This window comes from Chelonoidis abingdonii, chromosome 11 (assembly GCF_003597395.2).
Source record: "Chelonoidis abingdonii isolate Lonesome George chromosome 11, CheloAbing_2.0, whole genome shotgun sequence".
Taxonomy (NCBI): domain Eukaryota; kingdom Metazoa; phylum Chordata; order Testudines; family Testudinidae; genus Chelonoidis; species Chelonoidis abingdonii.
The window spans coordinates 14,542,654-14,565,384 of record NC_133779.1 but is presented as its reverse complement, the minus strand read 5'-3'; the positions used below and the strand labels follow the sequence as shown (position 1 = coordinate 14,565,384).

Below are 22,731 nucleotides of genomic sequence, written 5' to 3'. Positions count from 1 at the left end.
GTTGTTGGGGGTGGGTGTTTGGGTAGAGGGTGCTGGGCGTTGTTGGGGGGATCGGAGGGGGCTGCACTATCCCAGGTTTGGCTGCTCTCACTTAGCCCAGGGAAAGCTGGGACCCCTGGGGTGCAGGGTGGGAAGAGCTTTTCTGGCCTGCAGGGCTTGGCCCGGTGTGGGAGATGGGATCACTACCCAGGCAGATGGCGCCTTTCTCCCTGGATGACAGCGCCTCCATCAGGACTGTGTGGGTAGCACCAGACTGGGCTAAGGCCCCCAACCCTCTCTCCCCGGGGCTGCCCTGTCAGCAGAGCCCAGACCCCGTCTGTGGCCTGAGCCAGAATCCCCAGGGCTCATAAGAGCGGCCAGCCTGGGTCAGACCAAAGATCCATCCAGCCCAGTGTCCTGTTTGCCGACAGCAGCCAATACCGGGTGCCCAGAGGGAATGAACAGAACAGGAAATCATCAAGTGATCCTCCCCTGTCGTCCTCCCAGCAAACAGAGACGTGGGACACCATCCCTGCCCATCCTGGCTAATAGCCACTGATGGACCCGTCTTCCATGAACTTATCTAGTTCTTTTTTGAACCCTGATATAATCTTGGCCTTCACAACATCCTCTGGTAAGGAGTTCCACAGGTTGACTGTGCATTGAGTGAAGAAAGACTTCCTGTGTAGGGATAAATATTAAGACAGAAAATATCATTTTAGCTCTATATAAATCCATGTTACGTTCACATCCTGAATACTGTGTGCAGATGTACTTGCTTCATCTCAAAAAAGATATATTGGAATTGGAAAAGATTCAGAAAAGGGCAACAGCAATGATGAGGGGGGTGGAACGGCTGCCGTGTGAGGTGAGATTAATCAGACTGGGTCTTTACAGCTTGGAAAAGAGACGGCTAAGGGGGGATATGATAGAGGAGAAAGTAAATCAGGAATTGTTGTTTACTCCTCATAACACAAGAACTAGGGGTCACCCAATGAAATTAATAGGCAGCAGGTTTAAAACAAATGTCAGGAAATATTTCTTCACCCAACGCACAGTCAACCTGTGGAAATCACTGCCGGAGGATGTTGTGAAAGGCGAGACTATAACAGGGTTCAAAAAACAACTAGATAAGTTCATAGAGGACGGGTCCATCAGTGGCTATTAGCCAGGATGGGCAGGGATGGTGTCTCCAGCTTGTTTGCCAGATGCTGGGAATGGGTGACAGCGGATGGATCACATGATGATTCCCTGTTCATTCCCTCTGGGGCACCTGGCACTGGCCACTGTTGGCAGACAGGATACTGGCCTAGATGGACCCTTGGTCTGACCCAGTGTGGCCGCTCTTATGTGAAGACACGGGAGCCGTTGTCCCGCTCTGAGTGGCAGGGAGTCCGATCCCCCTCCCCAGGGCTGGCACATACCCCAGCCCCCCCAATTTCCTTTGTCCTACCTGCGCCACCTCGCAAGCCATGCAGGGCTCTTGTTCACCCCTGCAGGGAGGTCCCCTCCTCATCCCCACCTGCCCCCCAGCCTGGAGCCTGGCCCTCCAGCCCCCAGGAAAGGCCAGTCCCCCTTTCTCTCCGCCTTTCCCAGGGCTCGGCCACCCCTACCCTTGTCCCCCATGGGCTGTTAGGGGTCTGGAGGCAGGGAAGGGGGTGGTTGGTTCCTGAGGCAGTGCTGCCCTCTGGTGGCTGCAGAGGAGATCGCATCCGAGCCTGGCCACCCCATGGATGAGGGCGGAGGCGGAGCTGATGGACCCGAGGACAGACAGCAGTTGGAGGCAGGGTGTGTTTATGATGAAGCAGGAGCCTCTGAGGAGGGCTCAGTGACCCCTCCCATCAGGAGGGGCTGGGAAACTGGGGTAGGTGGGCCTGTGGGGCTGATCCAGGGGGCAGGGAGGAAGCAGGATACCTGAGTAGATGGAGCCATGGGGCTGATCCAGGGGGCAGGGAGGGGGCGGGATACCTGGGTAGATGGGCCTGTGTTGGGGGATGGATGAGAGATATCTCCTGATGAGTGATGCACGTCTTTCTCCCCCCTCTCCACAGGAGGGGGTTCCGGCAGAGGCCCCCCCCCTTCCTCAAATACCTGCAGAGCATCCTGCGCAAGTACCCAGATGGGGGGCAGATTCTGAAGGTGAGTCCTGGGCTTGCGGGGTTCACAGCAGGACAACCCGCCCCCCTGCTCCAACCACTAGACCCCACTCCCCTCCCAGAGCTGGGGAGAGAACCCAGGAGTCCTAGTTCCCCTTCTCACGGAGTATGTGCTCAAGCTGGGGGGCTGGTAATGAGCCAGGGGTGGGTGGGATCTGTGCTGACAGGTGCTGCACCCCACCCCAGGAGCTGATCCAGAACGCAGATGATGCAGGGGCCACGGAGGTGATCTTCCTGTGCGATGAGCGCTGCTACGGGACCCAGAGCCTGGCTGTGGAGGGGCTGCAGCGAGCACAGGGTACAAGGGGGCAGCAGCCGGTGTGTGTGTGGGGGGGGGGGGCGTTGCTGAGAGTGACAGATCTGGGGAAGGGATTTATGTTGGGTGAYTGGGGGGGCCCTGGGGGGCCTGGCAGGACTGAAGGGGTGTGTATGAGGAAAAGGGGGGAAGAGGGGGGCAAGGGGGGTTGGAGAAGGGGAGCTAGGGAATCGGGGGTCCCACCTCTCATACAATGTCTAGGGGGGCTGCGGGTCCTGCCCCTCACATGGTGTCTGGGGTGGATGGGGGCCCCACTCCCACGTGCTGTCCGGTGGGGTCGGGGTATTGAGGCCCTGCCCCTCACGTGCTGTCTGGGTGTGCTGGGAGGATCGGGCCCCCCCCCCCACATGGTGTCTGCAGGGGATCAATGCCCTGCCCCTCATGTGTCTGGAGGGGGGGAATAGGGCCCTGCCTATCACTTGCTGTCTTGGAGGGGGTCAAGGCCCCACACCTCATGTGCTGTCGGGGGGGCGTTGAGGGTATTGAGGCCCCTGCCCTTCATGTGCTGTCGAGGGGGATCGGAGGTATCAAGGCCCCACCCCCATGCACTGTCCAGGGGGATTGGGGGTATTGAGGCCCCGCCCCTCACATGCTGTCTGAGGGGGATTGGGGGTATTGAGGCCCTGCCCCTCACATGCTTTCTGGGAGGGAAGATGGGGACCACACCTCCCACTCGCTGTCTTGGGTGGCGGGTCGAGGCCCTGCCCCTCAGGCACTGTCTGAGGGGTTGGGGGGAATTGAGGTCCCACCACTCAGGTGCTGTCCTGGGGGGGATGGGGGCCCCTCACATGCTGTCTGGGGAGTGGGGATCAAGACCCCGCCCCTCAGGTGCTGTCTGGGGAGTGGGGGGGTTGAGGCCCCGCCCCTCGTGCGCTGGGGGGTGGGGAGCATTGAGGCCCCGCCCCTCACGTGCTGTATGGGGGGGATGGGGGCCCCTCACATGCTGTCTGGGGAGTGGGGATCAAGACCCCGCCCCTCAGGTGCTGTCTGGGGAGTGGGGGGGTTGAGGCCCCGCCCCTCGTGCGCTGGGGGGTGGGGAGCATTGAGGCCCCGCCCCTCACGTGCTGTATGGGGGGGATGGGGGCCCCTCACTTGCTCTCTGGGGGGTCGAGGCCCTGCCCCTGACTCGCTTTCCCTGGCTCCAGGCCCGGCGCTGGTGGCCTACAATGACGGGCTGTTCTCGGAGGCCGACTGGGACGGGATCCAGAGCACGGGTGACAGCCACAAGCTGCGCGACCCTGGCACCGTCGGCAGCTTCGGCCTGGGCTTCAACTCCGTCTATCACCTGACAGGTGAGAGCCCCAGGGGGCAGGGGCCTCCTGTCCTGAGAAGTTCGGGGTGGGGGTTGGGTCACAGCTGGGGAGGTCTCTGGGGCAGCTCAGGAGGGTCTGTGTCACAGCCCAGGGGTCTCTGGGAGAGTCCAGGGGATTTGGGGTCACAGTCGGGGGGTCTCTGGAGGAGCCCAGGGGGTTCAGGGTCACAGCCGGGGGGTTTCTAGGGAAGCTCGGGGGGTTCAGGGTCACAGCTAGGGGTCTCTGGGGGAGCTCAGGGGTCTGGGTCACAGCCCAGGGGTCTCTGGGGAAGCTTGGGGGGTTCAGGGTCACAGCCAGGGTTCTCTGGGGGAGCTTGGGGGGTCTGGGTCACAGCCAGGGGGTCTCTGGGTGGGTTTGGGGTCACAGCTGGGGCTCCCTGTCTCTCATCCCCTCTCCCTGCAGACCTGCCGGCGGTGCTGAGTGGCCCCTGGCTGGGTGTGCTGGACCCACAGCGGGCGGCACTGGCGGATGGCGGGCAGCAGTGGCACCTGGAGGAGAGAGCGGAGCTGGCAGACCAGTTTGCGCCTTTCTGGGGGGCGCTGGAGGTCATGGGGTGCGGCACGGGGTGCCCAGCGGCCGGCCGCTTCCCCGGCACCCTTTTCCGCTTCCCGCTGCGCCACGAACCCTCCGGCATCTCGGACAACCTGTACAGCCCCGAGCGCGTGCGCCAGCTCTTCCTGGCCTTCATCAACGATGCCTCTATCTGTCTCCTCTTCCTCCGCCACGTCCGGCGCCTGGCCCTGAAGATGGTGGACGGTCAGGGGGCCACGACGGAGCTGCTGGAGATCACAGCTGCCCCGCGGCCGCTCAACGGGCCTGGCTCGGTCCAGGACGACGTGGCGGCCGCAGTGCTGGCCACCACAGCCTGCATCAAGGCCGTGGTTGCGCACGGCATGGCCACTGACGGGGACACAGAGCGCGAGTGGCTGGTGGTTTCGGCTGTGCCGACCGAAGGTGCCTTCCCGGAGCTGGCAGAGCTGGCAGGTGCGCTGGGGAGCTTGCCTGGCATGGCTTTGGCGTACCCGCTGCGGGGCGGCTGTGCTGGGCACCTCTGCTGCTTCCTGCCTCTGCCAGCCACGGAGGAGAACACCACAGGACTGCCCCTCCACCTCAACGTCCCTTTCCACCTGACGGACGACCGGCGGCATGTCCAGTGGGCTGAAGAAGACCGTGGCCGGGACCACGCCGCCCGGTGGAACCAGCTGCTGACCGAGGCGGTGCTGCCGCTCGCCTACCGTCAGGCTGTCGTGGTGGCGGCGGCGGCTTGTCCCAGCGACCCCTATGGCACTTGGCCCGACCCGGAGCTGAGTCAGCACCAGCAGCGCTACCAGAGCCTGGCGGAACGAATCTGCCAGCAGCTGTGGGGCATGGAAGCCCTGGTGCCGGCCGGCCAACCCGGCACACGCCGGCTCCGAGCCATGGACGCAGTGTTCCTGCCGCAGAACGGGGCCGGTGAGGCCACGCTCCGGGTGCTGGAGGACGCCTTGGTGCAGGCGGGCGAGCCGCTGGCCACGGTGCCAGCCCATGTGCGCCGGGCGCTGGCTGCGGGCGGCCCAGCGGTGAAGGAGGCCACGCCAGCCTACATGCGAAAGGTCCTGGGCCGTGTGGGTCCTGCCCAATACCCGGCCGACAAGCGGCTGCTGCTGGAGTATGTGGTCGGGGACAAGCGCTACGGGGAGTTGGCGGGTCTGGAGCTGCTGCCACGCGCTGATGGGGGCTTTGTCTGCTTTGGGGGTGCCGGCGGCACGGTCTATGCCGACAGCAAGGCCTTTCCCAGGTAAGAGAGCCCCTGGCCCCTCACCCGCCTCCCAGGCACCTAGTGAGCGTGGCTCCGCCAGCCCATGGCACCTGGGAAAAGCAGGTTCTGGGCAGTGGCATAGCCAGATTCTAAGAGCAGGGGGAGCAAACATAAAAAAGGCGTCCCCCCCCGGCTCCTCCTCTGGCCACGCCCCCCTTAGCTCCTCCTCTGGCCGCTCCGCTCTCCCACCCCGCCTTCATGGCATCCACTCCGCGCTGGCCTGCCCTCTGTGCTGCTATGGTGCCAAGCACCCCCCTCGCTGGGCCCCCCAGGCAGGGGGTGAGGTGACACCCCCACATGCCCCAGGCTGGGCTGGGCCGCAGTGGGGTCCCTGTCCCTTTAAGAGTGGGGTTGAGCTGAGCTGAGCCGGCTGGGGGTGGATCCGCTGCCCGCTGCAGCCTGATGCCAGAGCCTGGGCTGAGAGCCAGGCTTGTCTCCTGCACCAGCTCCCCCAGTGCCCCCTGGCTGGGCCGGTCCGCCCCACGGTAGGGGCAGGTTGCATGAGGTAGGGCAGGATCCGATGGGGCTGAGCTGAACAGGCCCGGCAGGGTGGTACGGGGGCTGCTGGAGAGGGAAGCTGGGGAAGGGGTGGCACGCCCTCAACCCGCTGGGGCTGCCTGCCCCGTGGAGGAGGCAGAGGGGCGCAAGCTGCAGCAGGACCCCAGCCTCCCAGGGGAGGGGATCTGGGGCCAGCCAGGGGGAGGCAGGAGCAGCCCCGGTGGTGCTGGGCGTGTGCAGGGCAGAGTCCTGGGAGAGCCCAGCCCACAGTGGGCAGTGCTGCAGAGGAGGAGCCCGCGCCCCGCAGCAGGCGAGGGGAGCCCCAGGCAGGGGGAGCTGGGCTGCCCACACCCACCTCTCGCGGCTGCTCCATGCTGCTCCTGGTACCAGCCCCACTGCTGCAGGTGCTAGCGCCACTGCTTTCTGCTTTCTGTGCCTGGCACCGCCCCACCCCACCACAGGGACCAGCCCCTGCCCCCCCCTTGTCTGTAGGGGTGTAGCACCAGCCGGCAGGCCAAGCTTCAGAGCGGAGCGTGGGTCCTGCCTGCTGGCACCATGACAACCCCTAACTAAGGCATCGCTTTTGGAAAATGTGCTGAGGGGAAGCAGCTGCTTCCCCTGCACCCCACTAGCTACGCTCCTGGTTCTGTGGGGAGCCGGGCTGAGACGCAGGGACCCGGTTCACGCCAGGGCCACGAATCAGCCCATGGAACGGGGAACCCACTTCCCCTGCCCAGCCTGCTGTGGGGCCAGATGGGAGCTGGTGACCCCTAGAGGGGAAATGTCCCATTCCCCACCCCCCTGAGCCAGCCAGTCCCTGCCCTGTTGCCAGATGGGAGCAAGCACCCCCTAGAGGGGACAGGCCCCAGGCCCCATTCCCTGCTATCCCCACCTGCCCCCACCAAGCCCTACTGTCTTAACTCTCTGAATTCCTGGTTTCCAGGATCCTGCTCCCTGGCCTGGCTGACAGTTTTCTGCCGGAGGATCTGACACCCGCCCTGCTGAGTCACCTGCAGCGGATCGCGGAGCAGGGTAAGTGGGAACCGTCCATCCTCAGGTACCCATCTCTGCCCGGTGTGCCTGGGGCAGCATGAATGTTGCTGGGCCCTGTTACCCACGCCCTGCACCCCATCTGAGAGGCAGCTGCATCTCAGTGCCTGGCGAGGGGTCCTCAGATACCCAGCCCCCATGCCCTACCCCAAAGGGGCCGTGTCCGAGTACTGGGTGAGGGGTCCCCATATAACCAGCCCCCTGCGCCCCACCCCAGAGGGGCCATGTCTCAGTGCCTGGTGAGGGATCCCCAGATACCCAGCCCCCCATGCCCCATCCTAGAGGGGCAATGTCCCAATGCCGGGTGAGTGGTCCCCGTATAACCAGTCACCCCCACCCCACCCCAGAGGGGCCATGTCCCAGTGCCTGGTGAGGGGTCCCCGTATAACCAGCCCCCCATGTCCCACCCCAGAGGGGCTGTATCCCAGTGCTGGATGAGGGGTCCCCATATACCCAGCCCCCCATGCCCCACCCTAGAGGGGCCATGTCCCAGTGCCGGGTGAAGGGTCCCCGTATAACCAGCCTGCCCCACCCCAAAGGTGGCTGCATTTCTGGTGGACTATATTATGCTGCTCTGGGTTTGCATGCGGGACTGGGAGCCGACGTGGTTCTGGTCTGGCTGTGATCCCAGGTCTCTGTGGTTCTTGCAGGGCTGTTCAGGAACCTCGTCTCTCTGGACCCAGATGTCATTAAGCAGAACCTGAAGGCCGCCCTCCCCGCAGACTGGTTCAAAGGCGGCTCTACCCACATTACTTGGTGCCTGGGAGGCCACCCCCGCCAGCCTCCCCACCAGTGGCTGGCTGCCTTCTGGGACTTCCTACAGCACCATGTCCGCTCCCTGGCGCCGTTTGAGGGCCACCCGCTCGTCCCCCTCGCCCCCCTGGGCAAGGACGCCCGTAGCCTCCAGCTGGCGCGGCTCTCGCCCACGCCCACACTGCTGTTCCGGAGCTGGGAGGGGCGCAGCCTCACTGAGGATGAATCTGGCATCCTGGAGGCTCTGGGCTGCACGGTGATTCAAAGGTGGGACCAAGCGCTCTGGCACCGGCAGCTGATAGACTATGTCCTGGCGCCTACGGCCAGCAACGCACTGAGAGCCTTCGACCACCTGGGCGTGGCTGGTGTGGCTGCCCGTCTGCGCTCCCTGCCCCCGGATCGCAGCAGGATCCTCTGCCAATTTCTCTCCCAGGCGCCCGCTTCTTCCCTCTCTGACCGGGAGGCTGTGGTGCTGGGCAGCTTGCCCATCTTCCAGAAGATACACTCCGTCTCGCCGCCTTGCCCAGCCGGGCTGGTGCCAGCCGGCAGCTACCAAGCTTTGGAGAGGAGCACGGTGCCGGCAGTGCCCGAAGACCTGGTGCTGCCGGAGCCGGTGCTGCGGTGCCGGGATGAGGCAGACCGCCGGCTTTTGCTGCAGACCCGAGACAAGCTGCTTGGGGCAGCAGAGCTGGCGTTGCTGGCGGTGAGGGCCGTGAAGGAGGGGGTGTACGCCAAGAGGGCGCCGGACACCGAGAGGCTCATGCTGTGGGTGCTGCGGCACGGGGACACCCTCTTCGGACACAGCAAGAAACTGCAGACTCTGTGCGAGGAGTTGGCCTTCATGGACCGCGATGGGACCCTGGTACGTGCCAAAGAGCTCTTTGATCCCCAAAACACGATTTTCCGGGCCTTGCTGGGCCCCCGGTGCTTCCCACCCATGGCTTTCCGGGAGACAGCCGTGCTCCGGTCCCTCTGTGCCCTGGGGCTGAAGACCAGCGAGACAGCCATCACCCCCAACCACATGCTAGAAGCTGCCCAGGAGGTGGGCCGGCTCCAGCAGGCCAGAGACGCCGCCGGGGCCATGGCCAAATCCCAAGCGTTGATTGAGCTGTGCAACTGGACCCCAGCGCTGGGCCGCTTCTGCCAGAAGAAGCTGCAGCGGCTGCGGGAGCTGGCTTGGGTGCCCGCCACCGACCCGACCGAGTGCCAGCCAAATGGACCTTTCTTTCCCCCGGAGAGGCTGCGATCGGCCCGTTACGCCGACCTGGTGGGGCTGGCAATGCCGCTGACGGATGCCTTCCAAGAGCTGGTCGAGGAGAAGCTGGGGTTGAGCCGCCCGCCCCCCCCGGAGAAGGTGCTGGCGAACCTGCTGCTCCTGGCACAGGGTGACCAGCCCAAGGACATCAGGACGCTGATGCCGAAGCTCCACGTCATCTACCAGCACATGCAGCAGAATCGGAGGGAGTTTTGGGTGGCATTGTCCCACGCTGTCCTCTGGACTGGCAATGGATTCTCTGTCCCAGCCATGGCGGTGTTGGCCTACCCTGATGGCCTGGACTTGAGCTGCCTTGTGCCAAGGGTCCCCCCGGAGCTGCTGCCTTACCGCCAGCTCTTCCTGGCCTGGGGCGTGCGGGATGCGGTGGGCGAGGAGGAGCTGAGCCAGGCCCTGTGCCGACTGGGGAAGGAGATTGAGGGCCGCGCCGGAGGTGGCACGGAGGCGGAGCTGCGGCTGACTGTGGCCATCCTAGAGTGCCTGAAAAACAGAGGGCACCAGGGCGACAGAGACTTGCCAGTGCCAGTGCAGGCTCCGGGAGGATCTGGCTTCATTCTGCGGCCAGCCTCGTCAGCCCTGTATTGAGACATCGACCGGGCCAGCCTGGCGGATCTGGAAGGTGATGATGCTGAGTTGGCTGTGGTGCATGAGGCGGTGGCGCCGGCTAAGGCCACCTTCCTGGGGGTGGCACTGCTGAGCACACGGGTGCTGCAGCCACAGCTGTTTGAGGCGTGGGGGCCCTCGGAGCCCATCACCACGCGGATCTGGAACATCCTGCGGGAGTATACGGAAGACGCCGACCTCTTCAAAGAGCTGATCCAGAACGCAGAGGACGCTGGTGCCAGGGAATGCTCTTTCTTGCTGGATCTGCGGTGCCACGGCGGTGGCACGGCTGGGCTGCTGGATCCTGGCATGGCCGCCTGTCACGGCCCGGCACTCTGGTCCTACAACGATGCAGCCTTCACCCAGGAAGACTTCGTCAACATCATCCGGGTGGGAGCTGCCACCAAGGAAGGGCAGGAGGGCAAGATTGGCAGGTTTGGTCTGGGCTTCAACACTGTCTACCATGTGACCGATGTGCCCTTGGTGCTGAGCGGCAGCACCCTCTTGATCTTTGACCCCAACGTCACCCACCTGCGCAAGCACATCCCCAACCCAGCCTGTCCCGGCATCCGGCTGGACCTGCGCCAGCGCCCGGCCACGCTGACCACCTTCGCTGAGCAGTTCCGGCCTTACCAGGGCTTGTTTGGGTTCCAAACGCAGGAGCCGTTCGACTTCCCAGGGACGCTTTTCCGCCTGCCTTTCCGTACTGAGGAGGAGGCCCGGGAGTCACGGATCAGCCAAGTGGCTTTCGGCATTGACCGGGTCGAGAGGCTCCAGAGCGGCTTCCAGGACTTTTGCCACCTCTTGCTGCTCTTCCTACGTGGGGTGCGGGAGGTGTCGCTGAAGCGCCTTCCCAACCAGGCCCCCTCCCCGGAAGCCACCCAGTCTCTGGCCACGCTGTGCCGGGAGCGGATCAAGAGCCTGGAGGATGCTGGAGACTCCAGGACGGGCCAGTCCAGCATCGAACAACTGACAGTACGGTGGGAGTCAGACATCACCATCAGCCACTACCTGGTACACACCTGCCAGGGCACTGGAGAGTCCTTGGTTCTGTTTCAGCAGGGGATCCGTGACGGGACACAGCCCTCACCCCCCAGCGCTGGAGTGGCTCTGCCGCTTGCCCCCACTGAGCCGGGGAAGTGGGCTCCACACCTGGACGGCTTTGAAGGGCACGTCTTCTGCTTCCTGCCCCTGCCCATTCCCTCTGGCCTCCCGGTTCACCTCCACGGGGCCTTCGCCATCCTCTCCAATCGCAAAGGACTCTGGGATGCCACAGCCAAGGGCGAGTGGAACTGGGCACTGCTGCGTGACGTGGTGCCAGCTGCCTGGCTCCAAGCGCTGAGCCTGCTCCGAGACATGCACCAGGAGGGTGACCTGGAGGACTATGAATACCACACCTTCTGGCCGGATGCCGGCAAAGCCAGGCATCCCTTCACTGAGGCCGTGAAGGCCTTCTACCACGCGCTGGCCAATGGGCGGGACCTGGCGCTGTTCTCCGACGGCCGGCGATGGTGCACCATGAACAACGCCCGCTTCCTGGACCTCACCATCACCTGTAACATGCAGGTGGGGCAGACAGCCGCCAGGGTCTTTGCCAACTTGCTGCCGGAGCCCCTCCTGGCTGTGCAGCTGCCGAACTGGGTGAGATCTGGATTCCAGGCCAGTGGCCAGGAGGACACCCTGCTGCCCAACATCTATGACTGGGTGGGGTTCTACCAGAAGATTGTATTTGCCAACGTGGGCACTCTGGACGCACCCGACCGTGATGCCTTGATTCTCCACGCCCTGGACATGAGTGATGCCAGGGTAGACCAGCTGCTGGCCTCTGTGTCTTGCATCCCTACTACCCCCCGAGGGCAGCTGCAGTCCATTGGGAAGCTGGTGCACCCCCAGGGCAGAGCCGCCCCTCTGTACGACCCCCAGGACGGGCGCTTCCCCACCGGGACTGGCTTCCTGGTGCCGGAGAGGCTGCTGCGGCTGGAGGGCCTGGGCATGGCCAAGGACATGGTGCCGATGAAGGAGCTGCTGGAGCGGGCCCGTACCGTGCAGGCTCTCTGGCAGCGTGACGAGCAGCAGGGCTGCCGGAGAATCTGCTGCATCCTGGAGCTGCTGGAGCAGCTGTTGGAACAAGGTTTGGACAACCCTGCCCAGGTGGCCTTCCGTGCTGTACCCTTCCTTCCGGCTGCCTTGCCTGATGCCCGCTATGAGCTCTGCCGGCCCACCAATCTCTACCACCACAAGCACAGGAGACTGGTGGGGCTGATCCAACCCGTCCTGGCTGGCAAGGACCTGGGAGGGGATTTCAGGTTCTCCAAGGCGCTCCAGGACTTCCTGGGTCTGAGCCGCAAGCCGCCAGCTGACATGGTGCTGCGGCAGCTGGCAGAGGCGTGCCAGGGCTCCAATGCCCTGCCCAAACTGGAGCTGCAGGAGACTGCGCGGCAGTGTTACGCCTACCTCAACAAGCTGCTGAGCAAGCAGCCCACGTGCATGAAGGAGGTAGCTGAGAAGGCTGCAGCATTCTCCTTTGTCCTGGTGGGGGCGCACTTTGTGCCGGTGAAGGCAGTGGCCCAGGAGCTGTCATTCGAGGCCTCCCCGTATCTCCACCAGCTGCCGCAGGAGTACTGGGGGTTCAAGGCGCTGTGGGGGTGCGTGGGGCTGCAGGAGACCTTCACCTTGGAGAACTACACGTGGGTGCTCCAGGACCTGGCCAGGAAAACAGCTGGGCAGAGTCTGTCCCCAAAGGAGCTGCAGTTGGTGCTGAGGCTGGTGACCATTGGGCTGATGGAGGCCTCGTCGGATCTGCAGCCAATGGCCGCTTACGAAGCTCAGGGCATCTTCTTCCCGGATCAGCAGAGGGTCCTGCGCCCAGTGGCCAAGTTGCACTTCAATGACACACCCTGGCTCCCCGGGGAGGAGGGGATGCCCTTGTGCCATGGCCGGATCCCCCGGGAGTTGGCACTGCGCTGCGGCGTGCCCACCACCAGGCACCGGGCGCTGGTCAAGGGGAAGATCCGGGGGCTGGAGCTGGCACCGTGGGCATCGGAGTTCGGCGCCCGGGAGGAGCTGACTGTGCGGCTGCAGAACATCCTGCGGGAATACTCCTCGTCCTCCCGTGATGTGCTGAAGGAGCTGCTGCAGAATGCCGACGATGCTGGTGCCAGCCTGATCCACTTTGTCTGGGACCGGCGCCACCACCCCACCCAGCGCATCATCTCCGAGGAGTGGGGCGGCCTGCAAGGCCCCGCCCTTTGCGTCTACAACGACAAGGCCCTGACGCAGGAGGACATCGAGGGCATCCAGCGGCTAGGCGTGGGGGGCAAAGGTGGGCGGCAGGACAAGACGGGCAAGTACGGATTGGGTTTTAATGCCGTCTTCCACCTGACGGACTGCCCTGCCTTCATGACGGGTGACAGCGCCCTGGGCGTCTTCGATCCCCATCTCCGCTACGTGCCCACGGCCAGCGAGCAGTACCCGGGCTCCATGTTCAGCGTCAACAGGGACTTCAAGAAGACCTTCCCCGACGTCTACGCCACCTTCCTGCCCGACCTCTTCAACCTGAGCCAGGGTGTGCTCTTCCGGCTGCCGCTGCGGACAGCGGAGGGCGCGGTTGGCTCGCGGGTGTGCCAGCGGGTTATCCACGAAGAGGACCTGGAAGAGATGCAGGAGGCGCTGGCGCAGGAGGCCGAGAGCCTGGTGCTGTTCCTTCGCCATCTGAGGACCGTCGTCTTCTCCGAGATCACCGAGGGCAAGGCGCAGCCACGGGAGCTGCTGCGAGTGGAGACGGAGATGGAGGAAGGCAGCCTGGCACTGCGAAGGACGTTCCAGGAGCGGCTGAGCCAAATGGCTGCGTCGAGCAGCGAGGAGGCCACGCCAGTGAGGGTGGTCTATACGATGAAAGTCAGTCACGGCCGTTCTCGGCCTCCCACCAGCTGGGGAGTGGTGTGGCAGGCTGGGGTGGACGACGCAGCCAAGAAGGAGTCTCCGGACCCGGAGCGCCTACCGTACGGTGCCGTGGCCGCCTGCCTGGACGCAGTCCGACCTGGCAGGGCCTTCTGCACCCTGCCGCTGCCGCTGGAGACCGGCCTGCCTGTCCACATCAATGGCAACTTCTCGGTGGACTCGGCTCGCCGCAATCTGCGCAAAGAGGATGGCGGGAGCCGGAACACGGCCTGGAACGGCTTCCTGATGCAGCGGCTGCTGGCTCCGCTCTACTGTCGGCTGCTGGATTGGCTGCGGAAGAAGCTGGGGGAGACGCTGTGCTTCATGACCCTGCAGGCCTGCTGGGAGATGCTGGATCCAAAATATCTCAGCTACTTCCCAGCCGTGAGGGAGTGCGTGCCCCCGTCCTGGCACCAGCTGGTCAACCGGGTCTACGAGCTCATTGCAGAGATGCAGCAGCCCCTGATACCCATTTACCAGACAGAGACCATCCGCCGCCATGTGCACACTATGGAGATGGTGAGAATCACATGGACTGTGACCGGTGAGGGACGCCTGCTCCAGGAGCCCTTCTTCCTGCAGGAGGAGCCCTGTGACTCCATGAGCCATGTCCTCCAGAGACTTGAGATGAAGCTCGTCCCGGCCTTCCAAAGCCTCCGTCAGATCCACGCAGAGTTTGCCAGGGCGGGCGTGAAGGTCCTGACCTTGAATCCTGGATCTCTCCGCTGCTTCCTCAAAGCGCTGCCTCTGGACCCGCCCTGCCGGGTCTTGGAGACGCCCCTGAAGGACCAGTTCAGCTGCTCCCTCCTGCTGGAGTTCTGCCTGGAGGAGCTGCGGAAAGGGGACATCCGGGAACTGGAGGGGCTTCCACTCTCCGTGACCTGCGACGGCATGCTGCGTCCGTTCAGCACCCGGGAGCCGGTGTTCCTGAGCAGAGCCCACTGCCTCTTCCCGCGGCAGCATTGCCAATTCCTCAACTACCACGTCAAGCAGAAGCCGCAGCTGCTCCAAGCCGGCTTCCTGAAGCCATTCACCCTGCAGGAGGCGGCCAGGTTCATCCAGGAGGTGCTGGGGCAGCCGGACTGGGAGGCCCAGTCAGCAGAGGCCCGGAAATGGCTGAAAGAGGTGTGGGAGCTCTTCAACCACATGATCTATAAGGCCAATGAACGCAAGGAAGAAGCCATGAGCAAGGCCTTCAGCGAGTTGGTCTCCCTCTTCGAGTACTGGGCCATCCTCCCCATCTGCAGTGACCAGCCCGGAGACGAGTGCCTGGTTCCTCTGGTCTCCCTGCCCACCATCATCCATAGTTACTCCAGCGACGTGGAAAAATCCCTGGGCAAGCTTGGCTTTGCCAAGCTGGATATCCTGATGATCCCCCATGATATCAGCTTCCACTGCATCTACCCGCGCCTGCTGCAGACACATGACCCCGTTTTGGTCCTGAAGCAGCTGGCCGCTAGGACGGGTCTCCATTGGGGCAAGCTGAAGTCGTATGAGACCATCGGGCTGTTGAGGTTCCTCACAAAAAATGTGGAGGAGCTGGAGCACAACCTGCTGGCTCAGCTCCAGTCCCTGCCCTTGTTCCAGACGCATCAGGAGACGTGGGTGGCGCTGGCCTTTTACCACAACGTCTACATCCTAGAGACCAGGATCCCCAAGCTCTTGAAGGACTTCCAGGCCTTGTACCAGCTGGACCAGCAGACTGTCTTGCTCCAGGACAACCGTCTCCATCGGCAGCTCTCTAAAAGCCTTGGCATTGGCGTCTTGAATGACCTGCAGCAATTCATCCGCCATCTCTTGCCCAGTCTGCCCCGTCTCCCAGAGTCTAAGCTGCTTGAGGCCTTGAGACTGCTCTTCACCATTCAAAGCCACTACCGAGAGGAGTACTCGGTGGAGAAGAAGACCATTGTCTCAGCCTTCAGGCCCATCAGCTTCATCCGGGACAAGCAGGGGGTCCTGCGCCCAGCTTCCTACTTCTACGACGGAGAGGTGTCGCTCTTCCAGACGATGCAGATGGATGCCAGGTTCGTGCCCGACACGTTCTTCCAGAAGTTGAGGGTGAAGAAGTTCAAGGTGAACCCCTTCCTGCAGGATGTGGGCATGAAGTGGGAGATCTTGGAGGATGACTTCGTGGAATTCGCCACGTCGATCGAGCGTCAGGCTGCCCAGGAAGGTGCGGCGGCCGGCGAACTCCCCGCCCAGCGGAAGGCTCTTCTGTCGCATCTGTTGTCCCAGCCCAGTGATTCGCTGTCGAATCACTTCCGGGAGAGAGTCTCGTCCATCCGCTTCCTTGCCCCACGGAAGGTCCCGGACGATCTGGGGAACTTCCATCCACCCTGTGTCCTTCACACACAGCCCGTGGCCCTCAAGGGTGCTCTGGTGGTGCCATGGAATGAAAATGTGGCCCTGGTTTGGACGTCCGCTGTCATCCTTGACCTGCCCTTGGTCTTTTGCACAGAGAATGCCCAATCCGTGCTGGAGCTTCTGGGAGTGCTGCAGGCCGTGCCAGCCTCGATGGTCCTGGACAACCTGAAGAACGTGTGCCAAGTGCGGTGTGAGACCAAGGAAGGGCAGGAAACCCGGACCCGCATCTTCATGCGGACATACGGCTACCTGGAGTGCAACTTGAGGGGCTTCGACCCTGACTGCCTGGCGGGGCTGCCGGTGGTGCTGGTGAAAGGGGAGCAGGTGGCAGAGGCCAGCCAGGTGGTCTTCTCCTTGTGGTGTGAGCAGGAGTTTCGGCCCTATCTCTACACCGTGCCCCCGTTGGTGGCTGTCTACAACAAGCTGCTGCAGAAGCTGGGGGTGGAACAGGAGCCCTCCGTCCGGCACTATGCTCAGGTGCTGCGCCGAATCCACCAGGAGACCCAAGACAAGGAAACCCTACAGCCCAACCTCACCAAGACCGTCCTGCGGGCCACCCAGCATCTCTTCCAGCTGCTCAGCCAAGGGAAAGCGGACTTCTCTGGGGTGGAAGAGCTCCATCTGCCTTGCACCGATGGGAAGCTGTACCGCTCCACCACCCTGGTCTTCAGCGACTGTGCCTCTGCTGATGTTAGCCAAGCTTTGGGGAGCACCTTCCATTTCCTGGTGGACCTGTCCAGATGCCACCTGCCCTTTCCAGAATACGACCCCTGGAAGCTGGTGCAGCAGCTGCCCCAGCCCCTGAGGCCCCAGCTCCTGTCCAAAATCACGGAGCTGCAGCTGGAGGAGGCCTCTCTAGAGCTGTGCCCTTACGGTGAGTTCTGCGAGAGCCGGAACCAGCTCCAAGGCATCCTGGTGTCTCCCGAATTCCGGGAGGGCTTTGCGGCGCTGCTGAGGTGGCAGAGACGGGACAAGGAAGAAGAGGTGGAGATGGCCAGCAGGGAGCGGGAGGTGGCTTTCTCCGCCGAGCGGCTGGCGGTGGTGTGCTGTGAGAAGATCCAGACAGTGATGATGCACTGCGGGGGGCGGGTGGAGGGGAGTCAGGCCTCCCAAGTTGTCCATGTAGTCCTGCATGCCGACGGGAGGCGCCAGGTCTACCTGCTGCATCAGGAGAGGATGGATCTGGGCCAGTTAGTCCAGATCCTGAGCAGCCTGGCCCTGGAGGTGGACAGTATTATGGGAGGGATGCTGTGTCGGAAATCCATGTCAATCCTCATGCAGATGTTGGCCTGCAGAGACCCGGGAGAAGTGCTCGGTATGCTGGAGAGGAACAGGGTGCCTCTGCAAACCAGCACCCACCCTGACGCCTACACCCTGCCCAGCCCTGGTACAGAGATCCCCCAGGAGTGGTACGACAGCCTGGACATGAGCATCCTCAACACCTTCGCCCCGGGTGACTATGTGGGTTACCTGGACCCAGAGGCACCCAAGGAGTGCTACCAGTACGCTGTGGTGCTAGAAGTCCTGCCGGACGGAGTGGTGCCTATGTACCGCATCGACCTGGGAGCCGGGCACCAGGAGGAGGTGAGTGCCAACGACCTGTATCAGTTCAAGAGGGTCCAGGTGGATGGCTGCGGCCGGGCGCTGGTGCCCGTGCCGGACCAGCAGCAGCAGCAGGAGAGGCAGGAAGCGTGGTACCGCCAGTCGCTAGGGCAGGTGAAGGAGGAGGTGGATACCTGCCTGGCCAAGATCTGGGAGCTGCCCGAGGGGGAGCGGCGGAAGGCAATCCGGCGGCTCTACCTACGCTATCACCCCGACAAGAACGTGGGGCAGGAGGAAATGGCCAACGAGGTCTGCAAGTACCTGCGGGAGAAGATCCAGGATCTGGAGGAGGGCAGGAATCCCCGGACAGCGGGCAATCCCAGAAGCCCCCAGGCCTCGGGCAGCAGGGGCCATCCCAGTAGCCACCGGGGCTTCTCAGCCTCATGGGACGAATGGGACGGGGAGGCCAGGCACCACAGGCAGAGTCGCAGGGAGTTCACCAGCCAAAGGGACCGTGGTTTCCACTATGATTTCTGGTCGTACCACCGTGCCAAGGCCGGCTGCCGTCCCCAGGCCAAGGAAGCCGGGCGCTGGCTCCGGCAGGCCCAGAGCGACCTGCGGGCGGCTGGCCACGACGTGGGGCAGCGCTGCACCAACTGGGTCTTCTACAAGGTCCACCGTGCCGTGGAGAAGGCCCTGGCGGCTGCCGTGTACAACCGGGGCGAGCGCTTCGAGCGGGAGCAGACGCTGGCCTCGCTGGCGCAGAAGGTGGCAGCCTACGACCCCAGGCTGGAGGGGCTGCCAGCACAAGTGGCTGAACTGCGCCGTCACGGCGTGGACGACAAAACCACACAGTATCCCAGCTACCACCCCCCGCCCACCATCCCCAACGAGGCCTTTCTGGCCGGAGAGGAGCAGGAGGTGCTGCGGCTGGCGCAGGGCCTGCTGGATGTGCTGCAGGCGCACATGGCCCGGCGCTGAGTGCTGGGGACGGTGCCATGGGGCGGGTGCTACCCAGGGCAGTGAGAGCACCCCCTGGAGGAGTCATCGGGGGCTGCATCAGAGGGACCTGTGCCTACTGCTGGTAGCAGCAAGGCAGCCCCTGATCAGGGATTGTGCCATGGAGACCTGGCTTCTCTAGCAGTGACAGCGCCCCCCTGGGGTAGCCACTGAGGACTGCACAATAGGGACCAGCGCCTTCTACTGGTAGCAGCAAGGGCAACCCCCTACCACAGATTGTGCCATGGAAACCCGGCTTCTTCAGCAGTGACCGCACCAGTGGCAGGGGTGGGGGCACTGGCTCCAAGCTGCCGTCACTGTGGGTGCAGGGGGACGGGGGAGGGACGGGGGGCTTTGTGGGCAGGGGGCGTAGCACAAGGTTGATGTGGTGACAGCTTGTAGGGGGCTGCCCCAAAGGCGGCTTGACCCTGTCCCCCTGGTCCTGCTGTTTGCCTCATCTCTGCTCCCCCCCCAGCTGGCTTTTGTACTAGGAGGAATAAATCTAGTTACTCCAGTAACGCAGCGTCCTTGAAGTCATGGTGTCAGCCCTTGGCTCCCGGACAGTCCTCTCTTGGGAGGGGGGGGGTCCTGCCCCCTGCTGGAGGGGATTAGCCCTGCTCTCTGGGGATGGGGTGGGGGGTTCTGGCTGCCCATCCCCCTCCCGCCAAGGTCCCTTCCCCGAGGCTGGCAGTGACCGAGCTTGGCATCCTTCCCCCCCACCGCCCCGCACGCGCACACACTGTCAGGGCTGGGCCCCTGCCCAACTCAGAACAGGCGCTGGGGGGCAGGGGGATTCCACCTCTAGGGTGGGTCACAGATGACCCAGAACTCATGTGGCCGGGGGGCAGGGTATGGGGCCCGGGGCCTTTCCCCTATAGGGGGCACCAGCTTCCATTTGGCCCCAGGGATGGGACCAGGGGACTGGGGCCTCTCCCTTCAAGGGGGCACCAGCTTCCATCCTGCCCCAGGACAGGGACTGGATGGCTTGGGGGAATATGGCCTTTCCCCTCTAGGGGGCGCTGGCTCCCATCCGGCCCCAGGGCAGGGACTGGCTGGCTCAGGGATGGGGAATGGGGTACAGGGGCCTTTCCCCTCCGTGACTAGCTATGGTTTCCAGCTGTTTTGTGTCCCCTGCCTGAAGTGGGTTCACTGGGTCTCAGCCCAATTCCTAGTGAGATGGGCCATGGAGCCTGAGCCCAGCTCTGCCCCCTAGAAGCGGGTCCCCCAGGCTGGGAGGTGGCTGTGGGGACAGGGCCTCATGCTGCCGTTGGGTTCTGGGGGCTGCTGACCAGGAAGCTTGGGGCCCAGCCCTTCTCACGGTGTCTCCCCTGGGGCCCTGCCCTGTCCTGTCCTGGGGGCCTTGCTGGAATGGACTGGGCTCCAGTTCATTGGGGATCTGCAATGAGCTGATGCCTGCACCCAGCTCCATAGGATGGGCACTCCTCCACCATGCCCTGGAGTCAGTATGGGCCAGAGAGACCCTACAACAACAGTGGGTGCAGCGCTGTTCTTCCAGGGAGACCGTGCAATAAAAAACTAGGTCTCAGCCTCCATTGCTCCCAAGGGTGAGACCCTACAATAACAAATCCATACACAGTCCCACCACTCATGAGACCCCCTACAATAACAAAGCAGCATATACATCCCCATTGTTCATGAGATACCCTACAATAACAAACTAGTACACAGCCCTATTGCTCCTGAGAGACCCTATAACAACAAACCAGTGGATGCAACCCTGGTGTGTGTGTGGGGGTTGCCTGTTTTGCCCCTGTCTTTGGCCGGGGAGGCGGGGAGAAGGAGGCATCACACATGAACCTGATGCACAGATGGGTCAAGTGGATCATCTCACTGGGTCAAGCGATCATCGCATCGGGTTAAGGGGGCATGAGACTGGGCCAAAGAGTCATCTGATGGGGTCAAGAGGCTCTCAGGCATGGATGCATTTGGTGATGGTTCCTAGAGATGGACGCTGCTTTAGTGGGATACCTCGCGGGCAGCGGAGGACTTCAGGGAATGCGGGAGCGTGTCGAAGCAGAAGAATAGCCGAGCAATCTTCTCCGAGATCGTTCCCGTCCCACAAGCAAAGGGAGACAAAAGGCTGGAGAGTCTGGAAGTGAACCACCAGTGAGGTGAGCTGGGGCTGGTTGAACATTGGAGAGGGGGCTGTACAGGTTGCATGGCCTCCACCTCAGGAGAAGGGCCACCAATTTCCTTATGGACAAGCTGGCTAGTGTAGCTGGTGTGTGTGTTAACCAGTGGTTCTCAAACTAGGGCCGCCGCTTGTTCAGGGAAAGCTCCTGGCAGGCCGGGCTGGTTTGTTTACCTGCCATGTCCACAGGTTCAGCCAATGGGGGCTGCAGGAAGGGCGTCCAGCACATCTCTCAGCCTGCCCTGCTTCCCGCAGCCCCCATTGGCCTGGGACAGTGAACCACAGGCCAGTGGGAGCTGCGATTGGCTGAACCTGCGGACGCGGCAGGTTAGTAAACCAGCCTGGCCCACCAGGGGCTTTCCCAGAACAAGCAGCGGCCCTAGATTGAGAACCACTGTGTTAAACAAATTAGCAAAAGGAGCAGATAGAAAGAGGGAAAAGACTGCACAAAATCGAGATGCTGAGAAGCAAATTAATCAAGGAACCAAAGGGCATGAAGAGAAGAAATTCTTGAACTACCTGTGCACCAATGCTGGCAGCCTGGAGAACAAAGAAGAGGAAGGGGAATTGCTCATTTGTGAGCATAAATGCAATCTAGTTGGTATCACTGAAACCTGGTGGGATGGTTTGCATGACTGGATTGTTAAAATGAATGGTTATACACCTATTTAGGAAGGAGCGAGAGGGCTTTTTAAGTTCTTGGCTTTGCTCATTAAATGGATGCCATGCTTCAGCTGCCAGCTTCTGTTGAAATGCAGAAAAGGTAGAAGTACAGTCTGTTCTGGTTTGGGAGCAAAACCAGATGATAGTGTCCCATCATATGGTGATGACAACACTCTTGCCATTCCATCTCTGGAGGATGTTAAACAGAAGCTACTGAAGTCAGACATTTTAAAATCACCAGGTCCAGATAACTTGCATCCAGGAGTTTTAAAAGAACTGGCCGAGGGGCTCTGTAACCTGTTAATGTTTTTCAATAAGTTTGTGGCTCACGGGGCAAGTTCCAGAAAACTGAAATAAAGCTAATGTTGGGCCAATATTTAAAAAGCGTAAATGAGATGACCTGAGTAATTATAGACTTGTCATCCTGATGTCATCCAGTGGCTGATATAGGTCAATTAATAAAGAATTAAAGGAGAGTAATGTAATTAATGCCAATCAACAAGGGTTTATGGAAAAGAGATCCTGTGAAACTAACTTAACTTTATTACAAGTGTGGTTCATAAAGGTGGTAGCATTGACGCAATGTCCTTAGACTTCTTAGCATGTGTTTGACTTGGTACTGCATGACATTGTGAGGACAGAACTAGAACAATAGAAAATGAACATAGCCAGTTTTTAATCCATTGAATGTGGGCAAGCAGATAGGTCTTAGAACGTAAATGTAAATGCGGAATTGTCATCAAGCAGCTGTGCTTTCAGTGGGATCCCACAGGGAGCAGTTCTTGGACATCAGCTATGTAATGTTTTTATCAATGACCCGGAAGAAAATACCAAGTCAGCATTGATCAAGTTTGCAGATGACACAAAGATTGTGGTAAATAACGAAGAGGACACGTCACTGATACAAAGCGATCTAGATTGCTTGGGAAGCTGGACACAAGCAAACAATTTCATTTTAATACAGCTAAATGTAAATGTATCCATCTAGGAACACAGAATGGAGACTCTATCCTGGGAAGTGATGACTCTGAAAAAGATTTGGGGGTCATGGTGGCCCATCAGCTGAACGTGAGCTCCCAGTGTGACACTGTAGGCGGCACACGAGCTGATTTTCAGTGGCACTCACACTGCCCAGGTCCTGGCCACAGGTCTAGGGGGCTATGCATTTTAATTTAATTTTAAATGAAGCTTCTTAAACATTTTTAAAACCTTATTTACTTTACATACGACAACCGTTTCGTTATACATTATAGACCTATAGAAAGAGACCTTCTAAAAATGTTAAAATGTAGTACTGGCACCGTGCGAAACCTTAAATTAGAGTAAATAAATG

The 22,731-nt window shown here is 61.7% G+C and overlaps 2 protein-coding genes across 2 annotated transcripts; both read left to right on the top strand.

The window, feature by feature from the left end:
* Positions 1 to 1,994: 1,994 nt before the first annotated feature.
* LOC116832357 (sacsin-like) lies at positions 1,995 to 9,748 on the top strand. Its single transcript, XM_032793056.2, has 6 exons — positions 1,995 to 2,118; positions 2,322 to 2,433; positions 3,597 to 3,743; positions 4,167 to 5,541; positions 7,004 to 7,092; positions 7,761 to 9,748. Exons 1-6 carry the CDS (start codon positions 2,002 to 2,004, stop codon positions 9,719 to 9,721), a joined length of 3,801 nt encoding a protein of 1,266 aa, XP_032648947.2. The 5' UTR covers positions 1,995 to 2,001; the 3' UTR covers positions 9,722 to 9,748.
* LOC142047559 (sacsin-like) lies at positions 9,722 to 19,101 on the top strand (the record flags this gene model as incomplete). Its single annotated transcript, XM_075071264.1, has 1 exon — positions 9,722 to 19,101. A coding segment is annotated over one exon (8,844 nt), but the record flags the coding sequence as incomplete, so codon positions are not given.
* Positions 19,102 to 22,731: the final 3,630 nt, after the last annotated feature.

Coding starts and splice junctions, on each gene's coding strand:
- LOC116832357 (XM_032793056.2), top strand. CDS start 2,002: ATGCACGTCTTTCTCCCCCCTCTCCACAGGAGGGGGTTCCGGCAGAGG. Junction 2,119..2,321: donor ATGGGGGGCAGATTCTGAAG/GTGAGTCCTGGG, acceptor ACCCCACCCCAG/GAGCTGATCCAGAACGCAGA. Junction 5,542..7,003: donor GACAGCAAGGCCTTTCCCAG/GTAAGAGAGCCC, acceptor CCTGGTTTCCAG/GATCCTGCTCCCTGGCCTGG.